The following is a 27,295-nucleotide window of genomic DNA, read 5'->3' as shown; positions in this document are numbered from 1 at the left end:
GATTTATCATTCTTTTCTCTCATAATCATAGTCATTCTTAGTCTCAGTCTTTCACAGTCAGTTCCATAAGTTTATGAAATTTTTTTTCCCTACTTGAAGGTCTAAAATATACTACTCTATGCAGATGTAATTTTTTATTTTGGCATTTAAGTCTTTACCATTCTGGAGATGATTCTTTTGTTTACGGCTGTCAGACAGGAATCCAATTCCATCTTTTTTTCCAAATAGAAACCATTTTTTTCCAGCTACATTACAGAAGAGAGCCACCTGCTCCACTCATTTGACATGGCACTTCTGTCATACACCAAAGTCCCATACATATATGGACCTGTCTGGGGGCTCTGTTCCACTGGTCACATTGTCTATACTTGAGCCAATTATTATAAAAATGTCACAGTATCTCCTATTGTGAGTGAAGTAAACTTCTATCTTTCTCAAATTATCTGTCTGATTTCAATATGGATTTATATTGGTTTCAAAGAATGAGCAGGGGGTGGGGTAGGGAGGGAATATTCTTTCTATTGTCTGAAAGTATTTGTTTAAAACAGGGATATCTGCTCCTTCAAAGTTTGCTAGAACTTGCCTATAACACCACCTGAGTCAGATGTTTACCATATGCTTCCATTTCTTTAACAGAACTATCCAAGCTTTTTAATTCTTGAGTCAGCTCTAGTAAGTTTTCTCATTTTTCCACTTCATTTGTTTAAAAAAGTACCGCCATTTAACCGCTGATTGTATTCTCTAACTTATCGTAGGCAGTGGTGAGAGAGAACAGAACTCGGTTTATTCCTATCTCATCCTTTCACAGCCAAGACTCTCTCTTGCCTCAGGCTAATGCTGCTACAGACAAGAGTAACAAGTGACACCAATCCAAAATAACGGCTCCACACCCACACACAGGGATTCTCAGTCTTGCTCCTTGCCCTCTAAATTTCCTCCGCATTTGATCTTGGAGGAAGAAGGCAGTAATGATGCTAGTTCAACACCCTGGAAAGACCCAGAACTGGATTTACTGGTTCTTACAGCAGTGAAATTATGGTCTTATTTTTCTCTCTTTTCCAAACTTTCCATTGTATTATATTAATCTTTTAATTAGCATAACTAATAATACTAAAGGATATACTGCCAGAGATGACAAAATAGTTGTTGTACTTAGGTCAAAAGCCAATTTAAGTGACTATTTAACTGAGTTCACCATTGAACTCAACATCTTAAATGCTTCTACTGAGAAAGTTTAAACCGCAAAACCAAATCTCAAATATCTATAATGATTAAAATTATCTGAAACATATCCAAGAGCTTTGAGCTTACTTAAATTAAGTTGACTCTTTCAGCCATTCTACTATTTGAGAAAGTTTTCAGAATGTTTGGCAATATGGGATATGGGGATAGAAAGATAAATCTCATTAAATATAATTAAAACATTTATTTGAAATGTTTTTAAAATCTTCTGTCAAAATTCTATCTCCCCAAAGACTGCCTGCTTTCTTATTCATAAAGCACCACCAAAGCAGCAATTAAATCAGGTGTCAAGAATCCCCATTATAACCTCAGTTAGTTGCAAAAAGCCATTAGATGAGACTGCTATTCCATAAATGCCTATCTTTATGATTGCCCGACGATCTTTATTTTTCTCTCCTTCGTTTGCACTTCTCTCAATGAGTCCTCTTCTTTAGCATTACACAGAATAAAATTGTATACTATCTGTTATATTTACTGGACTGAATTTTATGCTCTACATTCTTAATTTTAAAACTGAATAAGTATAAAAAAGTATTACATTTCTCTGAAGAAGAAAAAAGCTAATTTGTAATTACTTGGCCTTTAATGTGACTTTTAACTATAGGAATGTTGAGGGCAAAAAAAGTCAAACACATACAAAAAATAAAAGTGCAAACTTGCTAATACGCTTATACCAATTATTTACCCATCTTCTGTCTCTAAACAATATCTAAATTTTCAGACAACAAACTCATGTAAAAAATATACAAAAATTTCTTTTAGGAAGTTTCTTACTTGTCTCTAGATGCTCCCAGCGCCAAAACAATAGGATCTGCAATCTCTAACATAGACTGCAGGATAGAAGCTACAACAATGAAAAGGATAATACTGAGCAGGAATGCCCGGTGAACGACCTGCAGCTCTATCAGGCCAGTCTGCACCGCCAGGATTAACAGCGTAACTCCTTCTGTCATGCCCCTAGAAAAGCATACATTTTTGGAAGAACAAACAAACAATAATCAGGATCACATTTAATTCCGAGGGAAAATAATTCAAAGGCTTATTAGACTGTTGTTACATATTTGTGATCTATTCTGACTTAGACAAAAAAACCTGATCAGAGTATTAACGTATATGTAATAATATACAATCATAATGTATCACTACACATGTAAAACATAATAACTATAATTTTAGCATACAGTGAGTAGAAAAAAGTAACTTCTAATGTAAATAAAATTGCTCTAACCAAGCGTTGCTAACATGTTAGATACCTCTCCCATTCTTAGATATCCACTGAATTATACGTATTTACACCATGAGCTATATCCTGATTATAAAACAGAGAACCATAGGTGAATGTTTCTATAATTTTGGAGTAGGGAAAGTCTCTTTAAGAAGACCATAAGAACAGAATCCAACAGCACATTAAAAAGATCATATACCATGATCGAGTGGGGTTTATCCCTGGAATGCAAGGATTCTTCAATATATGCATATCAATCAATGTGATACATCATATCAACAACTAAAGGATAAAAACCATGATAATCTCAATAGACGCAGAAAAAGCTTTTGACAAAATTCAACATCCATTTATGATAAAAACTCTCCAGAAAATGGGCACAGAAGGAAATTACCTCAACATAATAAAAGCCATATAGGAGAAACCAAAAGCCAACATCATTCTAAATGGTGAAAAACTGAAAGAATTCCCTCTAAGAACAGGAACAAGACAAGGGTGCCCACTCTCACCTAATATTATTATTCAATATAGTTTTGGAAGTTTTAGCCACAGCAATCAGAGAAGAAAATGAAATAAAAGGAATACAAATTGGAAAAGAAGTAAAATTGTCACTCTTTGCAGATGACATGATATTATATATAGAAAACCCTAAAGATTCTACCAGAAAACTGCTAGCACTAATCAATGAAGTTAGTAAAGTAGCAGGACACAAAATTAATGTGCAGAAATCTCTTGCATTCCTATACACTAACAACGGAAGAGCAGAAAGAGCAATTAAGGAAACTCTCCCATTTACCACTGCAACAAAAAGAATAATATTAATACCTAGGAATAAACCTGCCTAAGGAGTCAAAAGACCTGTATGCAGAAAACTATAAGACATTGATGAAAGAAATCAAAAATGATACAAACAGATGGAGAGACATACCATGTTCTTGGATTGGAAGAATCAACATTGTGAAAATGACTGTACTACCCAAAGCAATTTACAGATTCAATGCAATCCCTATCAAATTACCAACAGCATTTTTCACAGAACTAGAACAAGAAATCTTACAATTTGTGTGGAAACGCAAAAGACCCCGAATAGCCAAAGCAATCTTGAGAAGGAAAAATGGAGTTGGTGGAATCAGGCTTCCTGACTTCCAACTATAACTACAAGGCCACAGTGATCAAGACAGTATGGTACTGGCACAAAAATAGAAAGGACGATCAATGGAACAGAATAGAGAACCCTGAGGTAAACCCAAGCACATATGGGCACCTTATCTTTGACAAAGGAGGCAAGAATATACAATGGAAAAAAGCCTCTTCAATAAGTGGTGCTGGGAAAATTGGACAGCAACATGTAAAAGAATGAAATTAGAACACTTCCTAACACCATACACAAAAATAAACTCCAAATGGATTAAAAACCTACATGTAAGGCCAGACACTATAAAACTCCTAGAGGAAAACATAGGCAGAACACTCTGACATACATCAAAGCAAGATCCTTTTTGACCCACCTCCTAGAATCATGGAAATAAAATCAAGAATAAACAAATGGGGGGCTTCCTAGGTGGTGCAGTGGTTGAGAATCTGCCTGCCAACGCAGGGGACACGGGTTCGATCCCTGCCCCAGGAAGATCCCACATGCCGCGGAGCAACTAAGCCCATGCGCCACAACTACTGAGCGCTTTAGAGCCTGTGAGCCATAATTATTGAGTGCATGTGCTGCAACTACTGAAGCCCACGCACCTAGAGCCTGTGCTCTGCAACAAGAGAAGCCACGGCAATGAGGAGCCCACACACCACAACGAAGAGTAGCCCCCACTCACAACTAAAAAGAAAGCCCGTGCACAGCAAAAAAGACTAACACAGCCAATAAAATAAATTAATTAATTAAAAAAAGTTTAATCAATTTTGAAAAAAAAAAGAATAACAAATGGGGCCTAATGAAACTCAAAAGCTTTTGCACAGCAAAAGCAAACCATAAACAAGACAAGAAGACAACCCTCAGAATGGGAGAAAATACTTGCCAACGAAGCAATGGACAAAGGATTCATCTCCAAAATATACAAGCACTTCATGCAGCTTAATACCAAAAAAGCAAATAACCCAATCCACAAATGGGTGGAAGACCTAAATAGACATTTCTCCAAAGAAGGCGTGCAGATGGCTAACAAACACATGAAAAGATGCTCAACATCACTAATCATCAGAGAAATGCAAGTCAAAGCCACAGTGAGGTATCACCTCACACTGGTCAGAATGGCCATCAACAAAAAATCTACAAACAATAAATGTTGGAGAGGGTGTGGAGAAAAGGGAACCCTCCTGCACTGCTGGTGGGAATGTAAATTGGTACAGCCACTATGAAAAACAGTTTGGAGGTTCCTTAAAAAACTAAAAATAGAACTACCATATGATCCAGTAATCCCACCACTGGGCATATATCCAGAGAAAACATAATCCAAAAAGAAATGTACCATACTGTTCACTGCAGCACTATTTACAATAGCCATAACATGGAAGCAACCTAAATGCCCATCAACAGATGAATGGATAAACAAGATGTGGCACATATATACAATGCACTATTACTCAGCCACAAAAAGGAATGAAATGGAGCTATATGTAATGAGGTGGATAACCTAGAGTCTGTTGTACAGAGTGAAGTAAGCCAGAAAGAGAAAAACAAATACTGTATGATAACTCATATATACGGAATCTAAAAAAAAAATGGTACTGATGAACCCAGTGACAGGCCAAGAATAAGGATGCAGATGCAGAGAATGGACTGGAGGACATGCAGGGTGGGGGGCAAAGGGGAAGCTGGGACGAAGTGAGAGAGTAGCACATATTTACACTACCAACTGTAAAATAGATAGCTAGTGGGAAGCTGCTGTATAACAAAGGGAGATCAACTCGATGATGCGTGACGCCTTAGAGGGCCAGGACAGGGAAGGTGGGAGGGAGTCGCGGGAGGGAGGGGATATGGGGATATAAGTATAAATACAGCTGATTGACTTTGGTGTACCTCAAAAGCTGGTACAAGAGTGTAAAGCAATTATATTCCAATAAAGAGCTTAAAAAAATGTGCACAGGATAAGATTTATAACTTCCAAAAAAAAAAAAAAAAGAAGACCTTAAGAACCAGAGATGTAAATACAAATACTTTTTTTGAAAATTTCCATATGGAAAATATATAGAAAGTTCTAAGACCTTTTTATCCTATTGACTTGAATTGTAAAGAATCTTGCAAATAAATGAGAAGTGAGTGAAGGATAGATATAGTTTTCAAATCCACAAATTAGCAAATATTTCAAAGTTTGATGACCCAAGTACTGACAAGGAATGTAAAAAAATATGTGCAGACTAATGCTGAGATATAAACAGGTAAAACATTTTTGGAGAAGAATTTGCTAATAAATTTTAAATGTACATGCCCTTCAATTCAATAACCTTACTGGTAATTTACTCTATGGCTGTACTACAAAAGTTAAGACATATAGATATAGATTTTTAAGAGATATATATATATACACACACACACACATATATATACACACATATATTTGAGAGATAATGTGAATAATGGAACATGCTATGTGACATCATGTGTAAAATCCAGACTGAAAAACTAAGTAGGACACACAACCTGATGTCTTCAACAAATAAAATTAAAGGGAAAAAACATAGAGATAACAGGGACCTAAATATTGAGAGACTTACGAGGCGTACCAATCAACTGTAATATGGGCCTTATTTGGATCCTAAACTGAGGAAACAAAATGTTTTTAAAAATTTAGATAGATAATGTTATATCTGGGATTTGCTCCAAACAAATGCAGCTGGCGGGTTATGGGACAAGGTAGGTGGAATTGACACACAGTACATGACACTGGTCATATTACTGGAGATGGGTGCCAGGTACATACATAGGCGTTCATTTTACTATCTTCTCAACTTTATCGGTTTAAAATTTTCCTAATTAAGGGTTTAAAAAAATGGAGACATGAACAAAGATACTCATAGCAGCATTATTTTTAAACAGCAAAAAAAAAAAAAAAAAAAAATTATTTTTGCAATACTATGCATTCATCAAAAAGAATGAGATGTATCTGTATGTGTAGACATAAAAAAACAAAAAACCTATCTGAACCATATTAAGTGACAAAATAAGGTACAGAACAATGTGTATAGTATACAGAAAAGAATATATATATATATATACTTTTCCCTATGAGAAATTTTTTAAATAACTGTCTACAGCTGTTATCTTTGGGGAGAGGAAATGGGAAGTAGGGAGAGAAAGCTGTCATTTTCTATTTTGTGCTTTCTGAATGGTATGAATTTTGAGAACTTAAACATGAATTATTTTTCTATCTTGTCCCTACCACCCCCTTTTTCGATTATACAGGGGTAAGCTGGGATTGACAGGAAAATCACAGAGCATAGGTTTTTTTCTTTTCTGTCATTAAAAAACTAATATACAACAAAATAAAAATTTCCCCTCGATTTACAAGGTACTCAGCATCTACTAATTCTGAAATATTGCATAAAAATTTAAACACTTTAAGAAGAGGTTATATAAACTTATATAAATGAAACCATTAAACCTCTATATTAATTCAGCTAATAGAAATCATGATGAATTTTAGAAATAGTTTCCTAATACCTGATCTTAGTGATTTAATAACAACTGGAGTAACTATTCTGCATCCTCATTAGTGTCATTTGAAACTTTAATCAGTATAAAAATTATGTTCAAACATAAAAAAAAACTAAGTATCAAATATAGAAATCAGATTTTAACAAAGTGACACAACTTCAAATGGGAAAAAGCAAATTATTAAAATACACTTTGTTAAGTACATACAATAAAAATACATCTTTTATACACAAAATTTTATTTTTTATAGCATTTTAATCCAAACATTGCAAGCATTCCAAATAAAAAAGACATCAAAATTCCACATCCTCTAAAATTCATTAACAGAGTAATTCATCAGTACTTCTTCAAGTTATATAAGATTTAAATTTCTAGAGCTATTCAGAGTAAAGAACTTACCGATTCATGGCAGGATCATTCATGAAAGCTCGATAACCCTGCAAGTAAAACTTGCAGAGTGTCAGAACACCCAAGGCAACAAAAGAAACCGTGAAGACCAAACCCAAAAGTGAGTAAGGAGTGCTGCAGCATTCAGCAATACTAGGAAAAAAAAGGGGGGGAAATACTGACATATAAAAATTGTTTATTTAGAATTAAAACATCTTAGGCCTTTAACCACCAAGCTTGATCTGATCCTCAATGAAAACACCCAAAATGTGAGATGAAATCACCTAACCACTCTGTTAATAATTTAAATCCATTCTTTTTTATTTATTTACTTATTTATTTATTTATTTTATTGGCTGTGTTGGGTCTTCGTTGCTGCACACGGGCTTTCTCTAGTTGCTGTGAGTCGGGGCTACTCTTCATTGTGGTGCACAGGCTTCTCATCGCTGTGGCCTCTCTTGTTGCAGAGCATGGGCTCTAGGTGCGTGGGCTTCAGTAGTTGTGGCACATGGGCTCAGTAGTTGTGGCTCACGGGCTCTAGAGTGCAGGCTCAATAGTTGTGATGCATGGGCTTAGTTGCTCTGTGGCATGTGGTATCTTCCTGGGGCAGGGACAGAACCCGTGTCCCCTGCATTGGCAGGAGGATTCTTATCCACTGCGCCACCTAGGAAGTCCCTAAATCCATTCTTATTATTATCCTAACCTCATTTTTTCTATCTCTTTGGCAAACATTCAGTACATACCATCAAATCTGAACCACAGTCTTTTTTATTTTTATTTATCTATCATCTCTTTCAAAGGTAGTAAAAGTCCAAGGGCTTAAATCTTGTTCAAACCTTAAGAAATATCTAATTAACATACCCATAATATTCAAAAGAAACTTGCATAGTTGCCCACTGTTCTGAAAAGTTTTGGCCGTTCAAATTGATCAAACTGTACTGCTAACGTGGTTCCTTGTCAAAACTCCTTCTTTGACCAAACTGTTACGGGGCAAGGCCTATGCTGACTCCGTAGCCCCCAACTCCTCTTACTACAACAGTGTCTTCCATACTACTGGTGCTTTACATTTTAATTTAATTTAGGTGTAGGTAAATGCATTTTTTTTTCTGAGTTATTTCAAAAGCATGTCCAAGGATACAGCCCAAGACCACTTAAAAATAATTTTAATACCAATTTTTAATAAGGAGAACTGGACTTACACTAAACCTTGGAAACACTTTCATATTTTACAGAAATACATTCAATACTTTTATTGAACATATTAAGAGAATAACTTAACAAGTATTTTGTAAATATATGTAATATTATGTACCAATAGTTTGGATTTGGCATTTACAAACCAACTAATAAAAAATGTTCAAAAGTACGATATCTTAAGTTTTAAAATTTCAGTGAAAAATGTCTTTTGCACAGATGAGGAACTCATTCAGGCAAATCAGTATCTGCCCTTCACTATGTAGCTCCATGCCTCTTCTACACAGTTTTCCTTCTTACACAATTGCTTTCAACTTACTTGTTATATGAAAACATCTAATTTTATGTAGACCAATGTGCGTTACGATGAGAAAAGAAATGTTTGGTTTTCCATTAGGAGCCAAAATATCTACCAATCACTGTAGTTGACAGCTAAAGAATAAATAATTTCATGGCATTCTTACAAATCTTATTTCTGAAATGTTTGATATTTTTCTCAGAAAAATCATTACATAACATGTTTCAACAAATTGTCCAGTAATTTAAAAATATGAGAATTATGGCTAAAAATAACATTAAAAATTTTACTTCATTCCCATTGGAAAAGTCTGAAAATTTTATTGAACGTCCGTACAATTTCTGTATTCTTATGTCTGTATTTAAAGAAATCTTTTACACCCAAACAGTATGATTTAATTACATTTTTAAGAGGAGCACATTCTCTTTCTCTTACTTTAAAAAAGAGTGTGATGTTATTTTTCAAGAGCATACTACAGAAAACAAAAGGGTTCAGCCTAGTTTTGGGGAAGTGAAAGAGGCTGGGAAATTTATAAAATTTTTCTTCCCTTCTCTCTTCAGTGAGACATTTTACTGATTTTAGTTTCTATTTCCTGGCTGCAAAAACCCCTTCTTTTTCTTTTTCAGTTTGTCTGCTGTGCTTTGTTGGTTTGTTTTAGTCAGGGTATCCTGGTAAATTTGCAATCCTCCTTTTTGAAAGTAAGTTGTTCTTTGGCAAGGCAACATACACACATAACCTGGCGCACAAAAGCATCAAAGAAGGACAAAGAACAACGCTTACAGAGATACAAATTAATCAAAGAACCACACAGGAACTTCTCTATAAAACATCAAATTAAAACATTCTTATATAGAGAACAGGAATCTATCCTATGCATGGAAAAGGAATAAAGAAGAAAATTCTTTTGGCAAGATATCTAAGCCTCACCTAAAATCTCAGCATTATTTTCTTACTTTGTTAAGTCAAAATTTATTCACAGCTTACTGATTTGTTAAGCCTCTGACATTATACTATGCTTCACAGTGGATAATAACCTGGTTTAAAACATGACCAATTCCATCCAGTTCCACACTTAGGTTAACCTAACCACAGAACTGTATATCTCTCTTTCTCTTTAAATTCAGTTACTTTTGGGGTCATTTTAAAACTCTGCATAAAAACTCCATAATACTTACATAAATACAAATAGCAGTGAAACAATGAATCGGCCACTGAAATGTATTTGATATCAGTTTATCGCATGTTTATAAATGCTAGTTTTTAATTAAATTGTCTCAGAAAGTACAAAATCTGACTCAGTACCAATAAGTTTATTTTACTTATTCGTCAAAATAGGAATAGCCCCATGACATTTTTTTGCTGTTTAACTTTGTAACATTTTCAATCTTAAGTAACATGCTCCTTGAAGAAAGTAAATTTGTCTTAAACTTCTCCCCATACCACTTAGTGCACAGCGCTCCATCATTCTGGATGGCTGCGAAACAACGGCTTATTAACTAAAACTCTGAAGTTGTATTTGCCTATATTTCCTTTCCAGGAGGAGAGTTTCTTTCTTGCCTTTTAAAGTGACAATGAGCCAGGGAACAAAGACGTAGACCCACTTGCTAGATTCTGAGGGTCTGAAATGGAAACTCAGAACAGAACAATGACAAATGTCTAGATAAGCTCACAACAAAGACACTGAGGTGGAAAAAGGACTCTAATGACTTAAGATTTTTTTAAAATAATTTACCTTAAAAACCAAGTCTTAGAATTCCTTTAGGTTAAACAGTAAGATACTATGATATACTCCTTTTGCCATTATTTGACTATCTCAATAATGAAGCAAAACATTAAAAATAACAGGGCATAGTGAAAGCGTATAGCTAAGTCATAGGATTTAGACCCAGATGGGGTTTGAGTGTTAGCACCCCTTCTTTTGGCACTGTCACTGGGGCAAGTTACTCTTGGTACAGATTCCTCAGCTCTAAAATGCTAATGATAATAAAGGCACCTTTCTTGCAGGGTTGCTATAAAAGTATGAAGAAGTGTTTAGTAGTGTGGCTGACACATACTAAATATTCAAAGTGATAGTTATTTTCAGTAACATATTTCTTTTCCAATAGTTTAACTTGAAATTGAAAAAACATCTTTACAATTTGCTATGTACCTTTCCACAAATCATTTGCTGTACTGTGGTCTACAGTGCAGCCAAATATACCACCGTTATTATATTAGCACCTCCCTACATTGCCAGATCTATGCATCCACTGAAAGAAAATCCTATCTTAATTAAATATGAAGCACTATAAAAAGACTGACAAAAGTTAATTTGCAAAACTTACTATTCCTAGATAAAAGTTTTCTCCTCCTAAGGTTATATATAGTATCATACACTCATTAATTACCTCGTCAGGAAAAGGAAAAGAAGCCTCTCTCGTGATGCAGGCTGATCTCGAGTACTGAAATAGGAGTAAATCTGAAGAGCAAATAAGACGAGCCAGAAAACCATGAACAGTACAGGGACCACCAGTTGATTCCACAGGGACATCCCCAAGGCTAGAAGACCATATACCTCCACTACCTGAGTAAGAAAATAAGACTTTAGGAAAACATCTTGTATCACTTCAATAAACACATTTAAACAAAAAAAAACAGTTTAACCTAAAGTATTTAAAGAGAAAAACTGAATAGCTTTTCTTTTCTTGCAAGATTATTTCAGCTAAATTCCTTCAAAGTTAGCTCTATACATACAATTAGGAAATAACATGTCTTTTTTAATCTACTGGATTTGTATTATTATTAACAGCTGACACACACAGTCATCAAATGGCAACAGTAAACTGCCCTAACAGTTCAGGGCTAATATCAAAATAAAGTCACATTCAGAGTAAAATTACGTCACGGCAGTTTGAGGAGCCTTGGTAAACTTACTCATGTCTAATCAAAATAATCAGGACTAGCATGAACAATGCAATAGCGCTTGAGGAGCTAGGAGGAAAGCAAATGTAAAAGAATTTTCCAGAGTTTATTCAGGAATGTCATAGAGGAGAAGTAGTTTGATGCAAGACAGAATAATCACTGGAGAAGTTTACTCTATTATGGAGCAAAGACAGGAAGCCTTTTCCCCCAGACAGATCAATTCCTCTTGCTTCTACTGTGTATTCATCAAGCAACATTTCTCAAATGATTTGTTTTGCCAAGTGCATTAACACCAGGAAAAAAGATACACCAAAAAAAAAGTTTATTAAGCTACCATAAATCAGTAAATTAGCTGTCTAGTTTATAAAACAATCTGTTATGAGACTGATTAGAAGGAATTAATTCTCATAATCTGATTCAGCCTAAGAGTATAGATGTAACCAAGTTTCTGGAGTTACTAAGCCAGGGACCAGACCCTGGTAACACAACAGGGTTCTGCCAGGTAGGTTTTAAACTCTAACCTAAGCAGCCAACTGGTCTTGCCGGAATGCTCAATGTGACACTAGACTGTTTTGAAAACTATAAAGACCTTAAATGAAAATATATCAACTTGCAGGTTATTCTAAATTTACATTTTTTCATCTGCAAATCAAATGTTTTTTCTAAAACTGAGTCAAGATAAACCCCTATTTTCCCCCAAACAAAATATTGAAAGAAAAAGGAAATTGTCCAGTTAGCTGTAAAATTATTAGCAGCAAACTAATCACTGAGAGATAGAGTACTTTTCCTTCTTTCCATTCAAGAAAGAGACCACTAAATGACCTAACAGTTTCCATTTCTTGCCTATCCAATTCTTTCCCAGTCACAAATTTCATAACCTATACTTTATTTTCAACTACAACACCTTGTGATACAAGAATCTTATGACAACAAGAAGATAAACATGACACTGAAAAATGGAGGCTTTGTCCTTATGGTGATTAAATAAACAGTTACTTAGTATCCAAGTAATATTTACTGAATATCTACTGCCTCTTACAAACTAGGGTTATACATAAATAAAAAATACATACATTTGTCATTCTGACTCTGAATACAACAACCTTCCCCATGAAGAAACTGTTCAATGAGAGTGTGAAAATAACGTCATCTTATCTGGAAGATCTACTTTCAGGAAAATTGCTCAAGTTCATCATTATATAAGATAAGGAAATCAGTAGAATCAGGGTAAGACCAAGAGCTTAGGTAATTTTTCTGGGAAATCTGCCCCTGGGGCCACAACAATAATAAGGAAAGGATTCACTTGGTAGTATCAGTTTGACCAATCTGAAAGCTTCTTGTACCTTAAGGTCATGCACACAGTAAAGAGGTAGAAGAGAATGCCCATTTTAATACTCTGTATCAATGTCAGTTTTAAGACCTATCTTATATACTGAAACTTACTAATTAAATCAGATAGAACTATTTATCTCCAGAATACCTACTGTTTGTGCCTGGAAAAATCTGTTTGAGAGCAAAGGCTGAAAAAGTAGGAGAGATAGAAGCATATTATGTTGGCAAAATCAGTCCAAGCACCACATCTAAATGAAATCTGTCATATAATAGCCCAGAACTATTTAACTTCTCAGTCTAAATAAATTAAACAAATGTAAGGAAAAAACTGTACTCACAGTAGGAGTATAATCAGGAAAAAAAGAGGTTGACCTCTAGGAATTCAATTCTACATCATTCTTGTCTTCGTGATAGTAGTTACCACTGAACATCATCTACCTGGCACTGAGCTCATTCACATCTCACAGCTACCCTATGCGTTAATTACAACAGTTATTACTATATCCACTTTACAGATACGTGAACTTAAGTGACTAACCCCAGGTTACATAGCTAGTAAATAGCAGCATTAGAGTGAAACCCAGACTGTCTGCTTCCAAAGAAGCACGTACTTCACTTTACTGCTTTTCAATAGAACTTAATAAAGAATTGCAGATGCTCCTAATTAGGTTGAAAATAGTTACTATTTTGAAACTGTCAAACATAATGTTACCATGACCATGAAATAAAAGTGAACTAAATCTTTAATATACTTATTATTTATGTAGAATTTTATCTACACAGTCTTACCTGAACCAACTCTCTGTATGCAGACTTGGCAAGGTTATAGGGTACTAGAAGGTTAGACCCAAGAAAATAGAGAACTTCCAATCCAGTAAAAATCATAGCAAATTTGTTGATGATAACAATTGTTTCCAGAGGAACAAGGCAGAGGCGTGCTAGCAGAGGAAGCATGTGAGCTGAAAAGAGCCAAATCTGCTTCGTTTTCATGACACAGGAGCATAAAGTACACACCACCAACTGACCTAAAATAGGGGGGAGAACAAATTTCATTTTGAGATTTGGTATTCACAAAATAAGAACAGAACTCTGTCAATAATCATGACACAGCTTTTGAAGTTTAATTAGGATCTCTTAGATAATATTTTAAATCACATTTTAACTTCATCTGACCATAACTACATATTCACATGTTTTGTGAATTTTAAGCACCCAGTCCCTAGGATTGATTTGAAAAAAGCAGTACAAATATCCACTGGTCTTGATCACATTCCAGATGGCATATATAATATGGCGATTTTTTTAAATGTCTAATTTGAACAATAATAATTCAGTTACAACTAAATATATTAAGTTCCTTTTACAAAGGCCCTCAATATTTAATTGTTCTGGTCTAGAAGTATAAAATCCAAGAGACACAGTTACTTGTCCAAGATCATGCTGTGACAAGATTTATTCTGAGGTTTTCAATCTTTAATTGCTTTTATAGGACCATGCAAGCCTTCCCAAATGACTCAATAATGAGAAGTTAAAACTGAAAAGTTTAAACAACAAGTTCTTCTCACAGAGGATTATAAAAAAGTTACGAACTAGAAGTAAAAAGGAAAAAAAAAGCCTCAATCTCCTACAATCCTGTCACACAAAGGTACCACTATTAATGTCTTGGGTTCATTAAATAAAGTACTGCATGTAAAGCCTTAGCATTTTATCTGAAACTTAGGGGTGCTCAAAGTTATTCATATTATTTGTTACCTTTTCAGATTTATTCTATGCATGTGAATATACACAAATGTTTTATATAAAGGAGATTATAGTGTACATACAATCAGCTTTCTTCATTTACTACATATTATGCATGTATCTCTCAAATAAACAAGTAAATAGGGGCTTTGTTGTTTTTTTTTAGTGAAAAAAATTGAACACATATGACATAATATTAGCATTTGGCTATTTTCAAGTATCTCATAATTATAAAATGCTTTGTTATGAATAAGCTTGTACATTTATGACATCCTTATATAAAATACTTGGAGCACATTTTCTAATATTTGCTTAGCCTAAATTCCTACAGGTGGGATTACTGAGCCAGAAGAAAAAATTTTTAATGCTTTTGACACATACTGTCAAGTGCCCTCTCTATGGAAACAAAACACCCAGTGTACAGGCTGCTCATTTTCCCACCTACCTGCCAACAGTGAAAATAAGAAAGGTAAGGGCAAGGAATATTTCCTAAGATTTTTTAAAATCTGTATTTTGTCGATTACCAGTAGCAATGAACATTACCAATAAGTACTGAGTTGGCCAAAACATTACCAATAAGTACTGAGTTGGCCAAAAAGTACAAACTTTTTGGCCAACGTAATATATAAAAATATTTGCAATTATTTGGCAAAATGCTTGTTCACATTCTTTGCCTATGCTTCTACTAGATATGCAGACTTCTGTGTTTGATCAAGATATTAACCTCCTTAATCATATAATTGTATTTCCCCAATCTGTCACTTGAATATTTTAATAACATTTTTCTCTTATAGTATAGAAGGTTTTATTACAAAGAGTCAAACCTGCCAATCTTTTCCTTAATGGTTTCTACTTCTGGTGCCATGGTAAATTACATGGCTCTCCCCACTCAAGATTATACATGTAATCACCTATATTTTCTTTTTTTCTTTAATTTGAAAATTAATATATTTGGAAATTATTTTAGAATAAGATAAAAAGTAAAGATCTAAGTTTGTTTTTCCAGATGTGTGGTCAGTTGTCTCAAAACTAGCTCCTAGAATCATCCAATTCTTTTTCTCATTAATTTGAAATGCCACTTTGGTATACTTCAAAATCTTCTGTAGATTTGTCTTTGTGTTGGAACTTGCCTTTTTTTTTTCAGTGACCTACTCTGATGACAATACACACTATTCCACTTCATTGACTGGACAAGTCTCCTCTTATTGCTACTCTCAGAATTTCTTAGAAATTCCTGAACATGTTGTCTTCCAAATTAATTTAAGAATCAAAATTCTCTTCCTTCTTGCCAATGAAAAGCAAAACAATATTTTTAGATTTTAATTTGTGTTCTATCCATATTATTGTCAGAATTAAAAAAAGCAACCATTTTTATACAAAGCTGAAAATTTATTAACAATCTATTATGCTGTATGTAACATACGTGGTATTTTCCCCACAAAGTATTAATTTTAGCCTTTAAAGAACTGATATTCGAATCACATGAAAAACATTCACCAAGGCATTAAAGAAGAGAAAAACTCCTAATAATAAAGAAAACTGAGGCAGACCCCTCCTCTTGGTCTCACCTTCTGCTCCCTTGCAGTGTACTCAATAAATCTCACTTTCTACCCTCACTTCTGTCTCAGTAAATTCTTTTACCATCCACATTGCTGGACCCATTGCTGCAGTCCATGGCATTTTGGTGGCCCATATGGGGAGTGCCTGTCTCTCCTCTCTCTGCCTTTTCTAATCTGTCTTCCAATACATAGCAATCAGCCTACTGACTTGGGGCAATTGAAGGTCCCCGGTCAGGGCTACTCCTCGGTGGGACCCGAAGGCCTCTGGGATGGTACTCCAACTCACTGTGGCCCTAAGGGGTACCTTCTGGAAAGTCTTTTCTCCTCTTCAACACTGCTGATGGTTTAAGGTCCCTGGAGACCAGGGACTGCACGTCCTGGATCTTCAGCAGACCTAAAGCCCGGTCCCATATTTACTGACTGTCCCTGCCTGATCGGGTGGCAGTGTCCTTTGGCCCTAGCCTTAGGACTTCTCACTCCCAATGCCTGGCGCATTCAGTAGCAGCAGCTCGTCAGGGGCAAATCCAGGCACACTGTGAGATCCCCTTTTCTCTTTCCATCCTGATCCACCAACATCTCCAAGTACTTCAAACAACTTGCTACTAAACTAACTTCATTCCATCAAGCTACAAATGGTGACAAGACAAGGATTCCAACCTCTAGAATCAATAGAGTTGACTACTCTTGAACAGGCCTCCCAAAATTTCTATTTACACAGAATCCCACAGACCCATGGCTGACCAGCAAAGTGAACTGGGACCCAATGCCACCCCTTCTCAGCAGAAAGTAGCCCGAGATGATGTCATTGCCCAGATGTCAATGATTTAACTCTGCTGATCTGTCAGAGGGGAAATGTGGAGCTTAACAACAGAACAGCCATCTTAGGCTGGGGAGGTCCTTTTAGGATAAGACAATTTTACTCTTGCCAAATGGAAATTACCAGCGGTCACAAGCAGTTGGCATTCCAGGCAGATAGAGCTACGACACACCCAGCCCTAACCACCATATGGGCGGAACATTAACCCAAGGGTGACGAGAGGGGACCATAAAAGAAGCCCAGTTTCACTCCCCCAGTGCAGACCCCCTCTGGGTCTCCCCCACTGCTCCCTTGCAGTGTACTCAATAAATCTCACTTTCTACCCTCAAAAAAAAAAAAAAAAAGAAAAAGAAAACTGAACTGAGAAGAGAGGCCACCTAGTAAGGTAAGTCAAAAAAATTTTAGGGACTAGAAAACAACTATCAGGCCACTACTCTTTTCCCATCCTGGGAAGAAGACTGAAGTTTTGCTCTCTGGAGAGGCTGAAACAGGCTCCTGGACACCATGCACAGCCCAGGGCAGAGGTGAGGTGCAGTGCCCATATGAAAAGAGGAGATTAAAATGGAAGTCTGCACCCAGAAAGATGAGATCTCTCTAGATCTCCAAACACTGCTGCCATGTTTATTGCCACCCAGCTCTCGTCACTGACACCAGCCCCCCCAAAGGAGACAGAAAGATTCCTCTTTAGGGAAACTGACCCAAGTCCAAGTGAAAAGACCTACAAATACGCACACTTAGGGATCCTCCCCAAAACAGCCAGTCCCACTTGAACACCAACTGTGAAACATACCCACTGGTAAGCCTTAAAGAGATTCCAATCGACAACTTAATAACTCACTAATACATATGATCACACAAGGAAATTTAAGTAAAACCTATGGTTTATCAGCCTCAGATGGGATCTAGCCATCAGTATTTATAATTTTTTATTTAATATAACCAGGTGATTCTAATCCAGGCTTAAGAAATACTGCTGCCCCAGGTAAGGCAAAGACCAAAACAAATAGGAAAAACAAAAAAATTCTCAGAGGAAATGGAGAGAATGCAAGGAACAAAAGAAAGCTTCAAAGTAAATAACATAGCTAAGAAATTTAAAAGACTGTCACAGGACTTCCTAGGTGGCGCAGTGGTAAAGAATCCGCCTGCCAAGGCAGGAGACATGGGTTCGAGCCCTCCTCTGGGAAGATTCCACATGCCACGGAGCAACTAAGCCCGTGCGCCATTAAAAAAAAAAAAAATAAAATAAAAGACTGTCACAACAGAAAGAAAAACTCCAGGATATTAAAATATATAACAACAACAACAACAGGGTTGGAGATAAAGTTGGGAAATCTCAGAAAGTAAAGCAAAAGACAAAGAAAGAGACAGAGAGAAAAAGGAAAATGGAACAGTAAGAAAGTTAGGGGCTCAATATGGGAGGAATCTTAATCTAATTAAGAGGATTTCCAGAAAGAGACGAAAGAGAAAACAGCAGGGAAAAATTATGGTGAGTTGGAAGGAGAGAGTCCTCTGGGGAATGATACCTGAGAGTAGAGAGGAGTGGTACAGAAAACTGCCAGTTTTCATCATAAAACTGTGGTATTTCTTGACTTTTAAAAGTACATATATTTCTTTGATTAAAAAATTAGCTAAAACTCTAAAAGAAATAAAACACTTAGTGGAAATGCTTTACTATCAGGAATGATTAGGAATTTTCATTCTGGCATGTCTTACTTTCACTGTCCTCATAGCTATCATATTTAAATTTCCTTGTTCAGCATGATGTAAATTTCCTCTAAGCTCTAAAAATTCCCATAAGTCCAGGCCAGCACATTCAGTGTTCAGCTCTGGGGTTACAGGCTTCATTTATCTTCTTTCACAGAAGGGTATGACTCATATGCTATGATTCTCTTTAAGAGAAGATTATTCCTCTTATTTAAGTGAAAGGAAGGAAGGAGTCATATTGTTAGTGGAAATCTTTCCTATAACTGCAGAAGAATAGGAAGTTGTTTAACCTGATGTGCCTATTCCAACTGACAATTCTGAATAAATCAAAATCACAATGTACTCTTTGGATTTCAGGATTTCACTGTAAGAACTATCTCCAAGAAGTCTGTAATCCTAAGAAATGATGGCATATTCAAATCACTTAGTTTTGCATTAGAAGTTCATTAGTGAAATAGAAGAAAAGGAGTAGAAAGCTACTTTAAAATCAAAGTCTAAAGAAAAAATGCTACTTAATAATTTATAGATTTTGTTTTATTTCCAATTAATTGAATCTTAGTTGAGTAAACACATCATCATAACCACTGACAGGAAAAGTTTAAGGAAATATACAGATTTATACTAAATTGCAACCATCACAGAAGACTTTATGAGTTTTCTAACCTAGCAAATATTTTCATACTTGGATGTTACCACTATTGAATATACCAACTCATGGTACAGCCATAAAGCAACACTATTTTTCTGTCCCACTGTCTTAAAAGCTACTCTGTGAACTGAGTGTGATCCTGCCCCTAAAGCAAGTCCCCAAACAGGTTACACGATCTAATAACAAACAAAACTTTGAAACTGACTTAAAGTTGAAGGTTTTCCTTTACTCCAGCTGAGGTCTCCTATGGGATCACAGAAAATCTGCAATTGTGAGAGGGAGTGGAGAGGTTACAGCAAGCTTCTTCCTCTTTCTCTGCCAAGCACGATCCCATTCTCTTCCTGACTTACCCATGATTGAAGTAGACAGGGAAGGACAGGGAAGGAAGTAGAAAATTCTTACTGGACGATTTTCTTACAAACGACATGGTGTTGGTGCTCCCTGCAGTTGGGGTATTTAAAACGGATCTCCTTTTTCCTGGGCATTTTTAAGAGTTTTTCTGATTGTTCCCATCACTAGCGATCTCTCACCTGTAGTACCCTTGATGCTTCTTATGTACCTCCTCTCCTCAGCTCCTGGGAATCTAGAGGTTCAATCCCTGTTGGAGTCTTCTCATCCTTTTAAGGAACCTCTTGGAAGGACCTAAGAAAACTCCATTGACTCCTGCGGCCCTCATCTAGTCCACAGGAAACTAACATTCTTTGCCTACACAGCTTAGATGATACAGGAGAACTCCGCAAGACATTTTCACTCCACAGCCAGAAACTCAACAGCCAGCCAACCCACTATTGGCCTTTATATCAGATTAGAATTATAATACAAGCCCTATACATAATGTTTAATATTCTGGTAGCATCATTTTACAAAAGCTAAAAAAAAAAGGTAAAATTAATTAATATTATATTTTATTTAACCTAATATATCCCAAACATTATCACATAGATATTCAATCTACGTTATAAAATTAACATGATATTCTGCATCTTTTTTGTAATAAGTTTGAGAAATTGGGTGTGTTTTATACTACAGTATATCTTAATTTGGACGAGTCACATTTCAAGGGCTCACAAACCACATGTGCCTTGTTTTGGATGGTGCAGCTTTAGATATTGCAGACCTAGGCAGACACCAGTCTGTAGTATCCCCAGTAAGCCACAAAAGAACACATGAGTCTCCAAATGGTCTACCACTAAATTCTCTAAATGAGAAGGGCTGGGGAGGTATTTTAGAGAAAACAGCTCTCTAAAGAAATCCTCCTTCAAATTCCAACATTCAACCTCTTATCACCCTCTACATGGGTGAGTTTAAGAATCACATACAAGTTTTCTCTCACTTCCTTTTTTGCAACTTTGGCATAGCAGGGTCTAGTATTTCACTTTGGACTGTATCTATATTGTTTTGGGGTCCTAGCCAACACTTCCATTTTAAACATTCTGCTGAATACTGCAATGATGTCTCAAGTTCTTGATGTTTCTGGCACTTTATTTTTGACTATAGGATAATGGCTTTCAACAACAGTAAACAACATTAAGATGTTACATATTTCATTTTAACTTTACAAAGTAACTATTAGCTTTATTTTAAAATTAATCTTACCAAATACTTATATTACCTTTAAAAAACACAAGCAACTACAGGCTATATAGGATCACAAACATGAAAATAAGAAACACCTATGTATGAGAGAAAAAGACTAATGAGAAAATATAACATTTAACAATGGCTGTGTTTTGAAAAAGTCATCATGAATAATTTTGAGTTTTCCAATTTTTTGTATTAAGTATGAAGCAATTTTATAAGATAGTAATTAAGATTGGTTGGTTCCTACATACACTTTTAATTCTTCTATAATACTTACCTATTAAGGCTGTAGTAAACCGATTCATGGAGAGAGGTTCTAAATACATTGGTCCTTCGTAAGCGGACTCCAGTTCACTCCTAACGTAGTCCCTAAATAAGTAAAATGATAAGAATGTATTAGATAAGTTACAAGCACATATGGGAGAGAGAAAGAGCTAAAGCACAGCATTCTTATAAAAAGTATATTATGTTAATAACACCTCTCTCCGCAACTATACTAAGGAAAAATTTAGGTACAAATAATTACAGAGGGAACGGCCTTCACCTCCTTCGTCCATGCAATGGAAACAGAATTTACCGAAAATGAATTTTACTGTGTAGAGAAGCAGTCAAAGCTCCACTCTGTGGGATTTTCTTTCTTCCCATGACCTTATTAAATAATTTATGCCCAGGAAAAAGCCAGTTGAGATGCCACCTCTCGACCTTATTACTTAACCGATAATACCTAATACTATTACATAAAGTTTCCCCTCTTTTGGCTAGCTTCCATCATCCCTCCCATCTTCTTTCCCCCAAAGTTTTGTCCCAATCAAGTTGAATTCCTCTAGCATAATACAGTCAAACAAGAAATGACCCTTACATAATCAGTGAGGAGGATACTGCCAAAAATCAAAATTAAAAACTAAAATAAAAAATTTAAAGCAGTTTTGGGAACACTTATAAAAATCAATGAATGACTAAGCTCCTTGGGTGATTTAGCAATTCTCCTCTATAACTCTATGAGGATTATTTCTAACAAATAACGTATTAATAGTCTCTCTCTATTGAAAGAGAAAGCCAAATTCTCAAGAGGAATGATTCTAATGCAGTGGTTGTCAACCAGGGGTGATTTTGCCCCTGAGGGGATATTCTGCAACGTCTGGAGACATTTTTTAGTCACCACAACTTGAAAGGATGGAGGGATGCTACTGGCAGCTAAGCCAAGATGCTGCCAAAACATTCTACAATGCACAGGACAGCTCCCAGAACAAAGAATTATCTGCTTCAGAAGGTCAGTGGTTGAAATTGTGTTTTAATGTAGAGACATACAAATGCTGCACATGCAAATTATATATAAATATCTGTTTACTAGATTAGTATAGGAAACCATCAATATAATTATTATATTTTATGTAGCTTTAAGATAGAAAGTTAAAGAATTAAGAGAGTTATGAAGTCTAAAATAAAACACACACATAAATACCTTTTATATTTAGGAAGTCTTTGAAAATGCTATTAAAGAAATTTGTATTTAAAAGAGATCTAGAGCTGAGTCGCAGTACTACCTAACTACTTTAAAGCTAAATAATTTCTTTTTGGCCATAGCATATCCCTCTCAAATAGATCCAGGTTAAAAAGAGGCCAGGTGGGACCTCCCTGGCGGTCCAGTGGTTAAGACTTCGCCTTCCAATGCACGGGGAGCAGGTTTGATCCCTGGACAGGAAACTAAGATGCCACATGCCTCACGGTCAAAGGACCAAAACATAAAGCAGAAGCAATATTTCAACAAATCCAATAAAGACTTAAAAAAAATAAAATTAAATTAAAAAATAAAAGAATAAAAAGAGGCCAGGGACAACCCATAAAGACGGAAAGCAGACTGGTGTTTGCAGGGGCTGAGGGAGGGAGGGAGGGAAAGGACTACTTGGGGTAGGCAGGCTTTATTCGGGGGCGATGAAAATGTTTTGGAATTAGACAATGATGAGGATTGCACATCATGAACGTACTATATACCACTGAACTGTTCAACTTAAAAGGTTAATTTTATTATGTGAATTTCACCTCAATAAAAAAGGGGGGGTAAAAGAGCACTATCTCTAAGAAGGACCTCAGTCCCAGGAGCTCTCTCATAGAGAGGGGCTAGGGGAGGAGAGGAGAGAGTTGGATTCCCTGCCATGTTTTCTCTCACATGTTTGCTTTTGCCATATTATTGGTGTTTCATAATAAACTCAACAAAGTCAACATTATCAAGAATTTCTTATCACTGAGACATTTGCTAATTGTTTTGTATTACCTCCTAGCCTATGTTAGTTTACCCTCTTTTTAAAAGCCTCTTTGTTTTTCTTTAGTCCTTTACCTTAAATTCTAATTTCACGTAACAAAACTTCAAAGGAACATTAACATTCTCTATACCTTTTTATTCTAACTCAAAAAGAATCTGCTGTATACCTATGTTGCTAGCACACTGCTAGGCCCTGTTTTGGGGCAGAAGGCATGTGTAAGATGTATAAAAAGAACCCTAAGGATAGCTTACAATAGGAAAAATTCTTGCTATAAAGAGAAGCATGCAAGTTATAAAAAATAAATAAGAATAACAAAACCTAGGAGCTTATCAATTCATCAGCTGATTAAAGACCTTTATTTCTAAGTCTCTTAAACAACCTGGCTGGGTCACTGAACAACCTAGGAACCATCTGTACATTCCGGCCAATTAAAACTTTCAAACAATAGTAATTCCAAAGAAACCTAATCTATTTGTACACAGAACAAAGTGGTGAGGCCCTCCAAGTTATCTTTCACAATATGTGCACACAAAAGGCACTGCTCAATTTAAGAGACCCCAGATACTGAGAATTTTCTTCTTTCTTGTTTTTGGCTGCACACAGTGCAGCATGCAGGATCTTAGTTCCAAAACCAGGAAGAGCAGAATCCTAACCACTGGACCACCAATGGAATTCCCTTGAGATGTTCAAACACTGGGATTTGAGTACCTACCACACCTTAAGTGCTGTACTAGCAACTGAATAGTTCATTTGCGCAGGGTTTCATTATTTAAATCTTTGCCACACGGCCACCCTGATTTCTCTCTTCAGCTTCTTTCTGACCACCTACTAAATATTTAGTGCCTGGATTTGATAATGTTCAAAAGAAGAAAATATATCACACACTGAAATGGGTCAATTTTACTTCTGTCAAAATTAAAAGTTGAGTATATAATGATAAAATTCATTCTACAGTTCCTTTATCTAACAGCAGTAGTTCACAGCTGGAAAAAACTTGTTCCCCAGGTGACAACATTTGGCAATTGGAGGTACTTTCCTGTATCACAATTGTGAGAAAGGGGTACTCTGCAATCTGTTCACAGAGACAGGGTGTTGTTAACATCCTGTAATGCACACGACTGCCCCACAGCAAAGAATGACAAAGCCCAAAATGCTAACAGTTCCGAAAGAGAGAAACCCTCATCTATAGCTCTGAATTACACAGGCTTTCATAAAATGGAGCTAGTTATCTGTATTGACACAGTAAGTAACTCTTGGGAAAGTTTTACATTTGAAATCATAGTTACACACCCAAGACAAGGATGAAAAAGAGTACACTTTTATCATTTGAAACCCATGGGCTCTTAAGTCATACACGTACAAATTTGATACATTGGTTCATAAACCTAACAATAACACAAGGCATTTAAGAATAATGAAGTTTAAAATTTTAGAGAAAAATACTTCACTGTGGATGTAAACCATGAAAACACTCTCACAGGAATGGTCATGTCACTTTGTACAGTTTCTCTTTTTTTCCTTGTAGTTCGGCATAATCTCAATTTTAAAGTAGGACTGATACTGGAAAATACATTCCTTAGATCACTTAAAACGAAAAGCATAGTTTAGAATTTTAAGTATTAAAGAACCTGACATTTTTCAAATCCTAATGAGTTCAATCAAAATAGTAATATTAAATGTTCATACTAACTGAGCTGAGGCCATAGATTTTCTAAAGTTTAATTTTTCTGAACTGCAAGTTATATCTTTTTTTTTTTTTTCATTCATTTATTTATTTATCCGTATTGGCTGCATTGGGTCTTGGTTGCCGCGAGCGGGCCTTCTCTGGTTGTGGCGAGTGGGGGCTACTCTTCGCTGCGGTGCATGCGCTTCTCATTGCAGTGGCTTCTCTTGCTGCGAAGCACGGACTCTAGGCGCGCAGGCTTCAGTCGTTGTGGCATGCAGGCTCAATAGCTGTGGTTCATGGGCTCTAGAGCACAGGCTCGTAGTTGTGGTGCACAGGTTTAGTTGCTCCGCGGCATGTGGGATCCTCCCCGGCCCAGGAATCGAACCCATGTCCCCTGCACTGGCAGGCAGATTCTTAACGACTGCGCCACCAGGGAAGCCCGCGTATATTTGCTTTATATGTGCAAATACAAATGCTGCAGAGTGACTATAAAATCCCCAGCGGTATCAGGGAATGGGCCGGAAATGAAACTTCCCACCTCGTGATACAGCTCTTCCACTGGAAATATGTAATCTTTTGCCGGGTCTTGGCCTTGAGGAACACGTGGCTCTCCATGTCCTTGCTGGATTTACTGTGGGCCACGCCAGCCTTCCTCATGGAGTCCTCGATTTGGCTGACCAGCTTCTGCCGGAAGGCGGTGCTCCGCCAGTCGGTCTCCTGCCCCGAGACGTCCATGCCGGTGGCCCCGCTCCCGCCGCCCGCGCGCGCCGCCGCTGCGGCCTCGACCGCAGCGCCCCAAGTTATATCTATTTTATAAACATATTCTAAACAAGTTTTATTCACTTAAGGAGAATCAGCTTTATTATGAGTGAACGCATGCCTTGGAGATACTGAGGGTTCAGTTCCAGACCACCACAATAAAGTGAATACCACAATAAAGCGGATCATATGAATTTTTTGGTTTCCCAGTACATATAAAAGTTATCTTTACGCTATAGTCTATTAAGTAGGCAATAGCAGAGATGTCTAAAAATATAAATGTATATACCTTAATTAAAAAATACTTTGTTGCTAAAAAATGCTAACCATCGTCTGTGCCTTCAGCGAGCCATAATCTTTTTGCTGATAGAGGGTCCTGCATCGATGTTGCTGGCTGCTGACTGATCAGAGTGGTGGTTGCTGAAGGCTGGGGTGACTGTGGCAATTTCCTAAAATAAGAATGAAGTGTAGGGGCTTCCTAGGTGGCACAGTGGTTAAGAATCTGCCTATCAATGCAGGGGACACAGGTTCGATCCCTGCTCCAGGAAGATCCCACACGCTGCGGAGCAACTAAGCCCGTGCGCCACAACTATTGAGCCTGAGCTTTAGAGCCCGTGAGCCACAACTATTGAGCCCATGTGCTGCAACTACTGAAGCCCACACGTCTAGAGCCCATGCTCCACAACAAGAGAAGCCACAGCAATGAGCAGCCCATGCACCACAATGAAGAGTAGCCCCCACTCACCACAACTAAAGAAAGCCTGCACACAGCAAAAAAAAAAAAAAAAAGTGTACCGCCACACTGACTGACTCTTCCTTTCATGAAGGATTTCTCTGTAGCAATGCAATGCTGTCTGACAGCATTTTACCAGCAGTAAAACTTCTTTCAAAATTAGTCAATTCTCTCAAACCCTGTTGCTGCTTTATCAATTAAGTTTATGTTAATACATAATATTCTAAATCCTTTGTTGTCATTTCAAGACTCTTCACAGCATCTTCACCAGGAGTAAATTCCATCTCAAGAAACCACTTTCTTTGCTCATCCATAGGAAGCAACTTCTCATCTGTTAAAATTTTTGTTGTGAAATTGCAGCAATTCAGTCACATCTTCAGGCTCCACTTCTAATCCTAGTTCTCTTGCTATTTCCACCACAGCTGCAGTGACTTCCTCCACTGAGGACCTGAACCCCTCAAAGTCAACCATGAAGGCTGGAATCATCCTCCAAACTCCTGTTAATGTTGGTATTTTGACTTCCTCCCATGAATCACAAATGTTTTTAATGGCATCTAGAATGGTGAATTCTTTCCAAAAGGTTTTCAATT

At 36.5% G+C, this 27,295-nt stretch overlaps 1 protein-coding gene across 1 annotated transcript in view; it reads right to left on the bottom strand.

The window, feature by feature from the left end:
- RNF145 (ring finger protein 145) overlaps window positions 1–27,295 on the bottom strand; it is a 55,638-nt gene that overhangs the window by 9,402 nt on the left and 18,941 nt on the right. Inside the window, exons 4-8 of the mRNA XM_057729956.1 lie at window positions 21,564–21,655; window positions 14,026–14,261; window positions 11,391–11,566; window positions 7,524–7,664; window positions 2,017–2,199 (exon numbers count right to left, since the gene is read on the bottom strand). Coding sequence (XP_057585939.1) covers window positions 2,017–2,199; window positions 7,524–7,664; window positions 11,391–11,566; window positions 14,026–14,261; window positions 21,564–21,655 — 828 coding nt within the window. The remainder of the gene's footprint in view (window positions 1–2,016; window positions 2,200–7,523; window positions 7,665–11,390; window positions 11,567–14,025; window positions 14,262–21,563; window positions 21,656–27,295) is intronic.

This window comes from Hippopotamus amphibius, chromosome 1, assembly GCF_030028045.1.
Source record: "Hippopotamus amphibius kiboko isolate mHipAmp2 chromosome 1, mHipAmp2.hap2, whole genome shotgun sequence".
NCBI classification, from domain to species: Eukaryota; Metazoa; Chordata; class Mammalia; order Artiodactyla; family Hippopotamidae; genus Hippopotamus; species Hippopotamus amphibius.
Note: the sequence above shows the minus strand (reverse complement) of the source record. Positions and strands in the feature narration are given on the sequence as shown.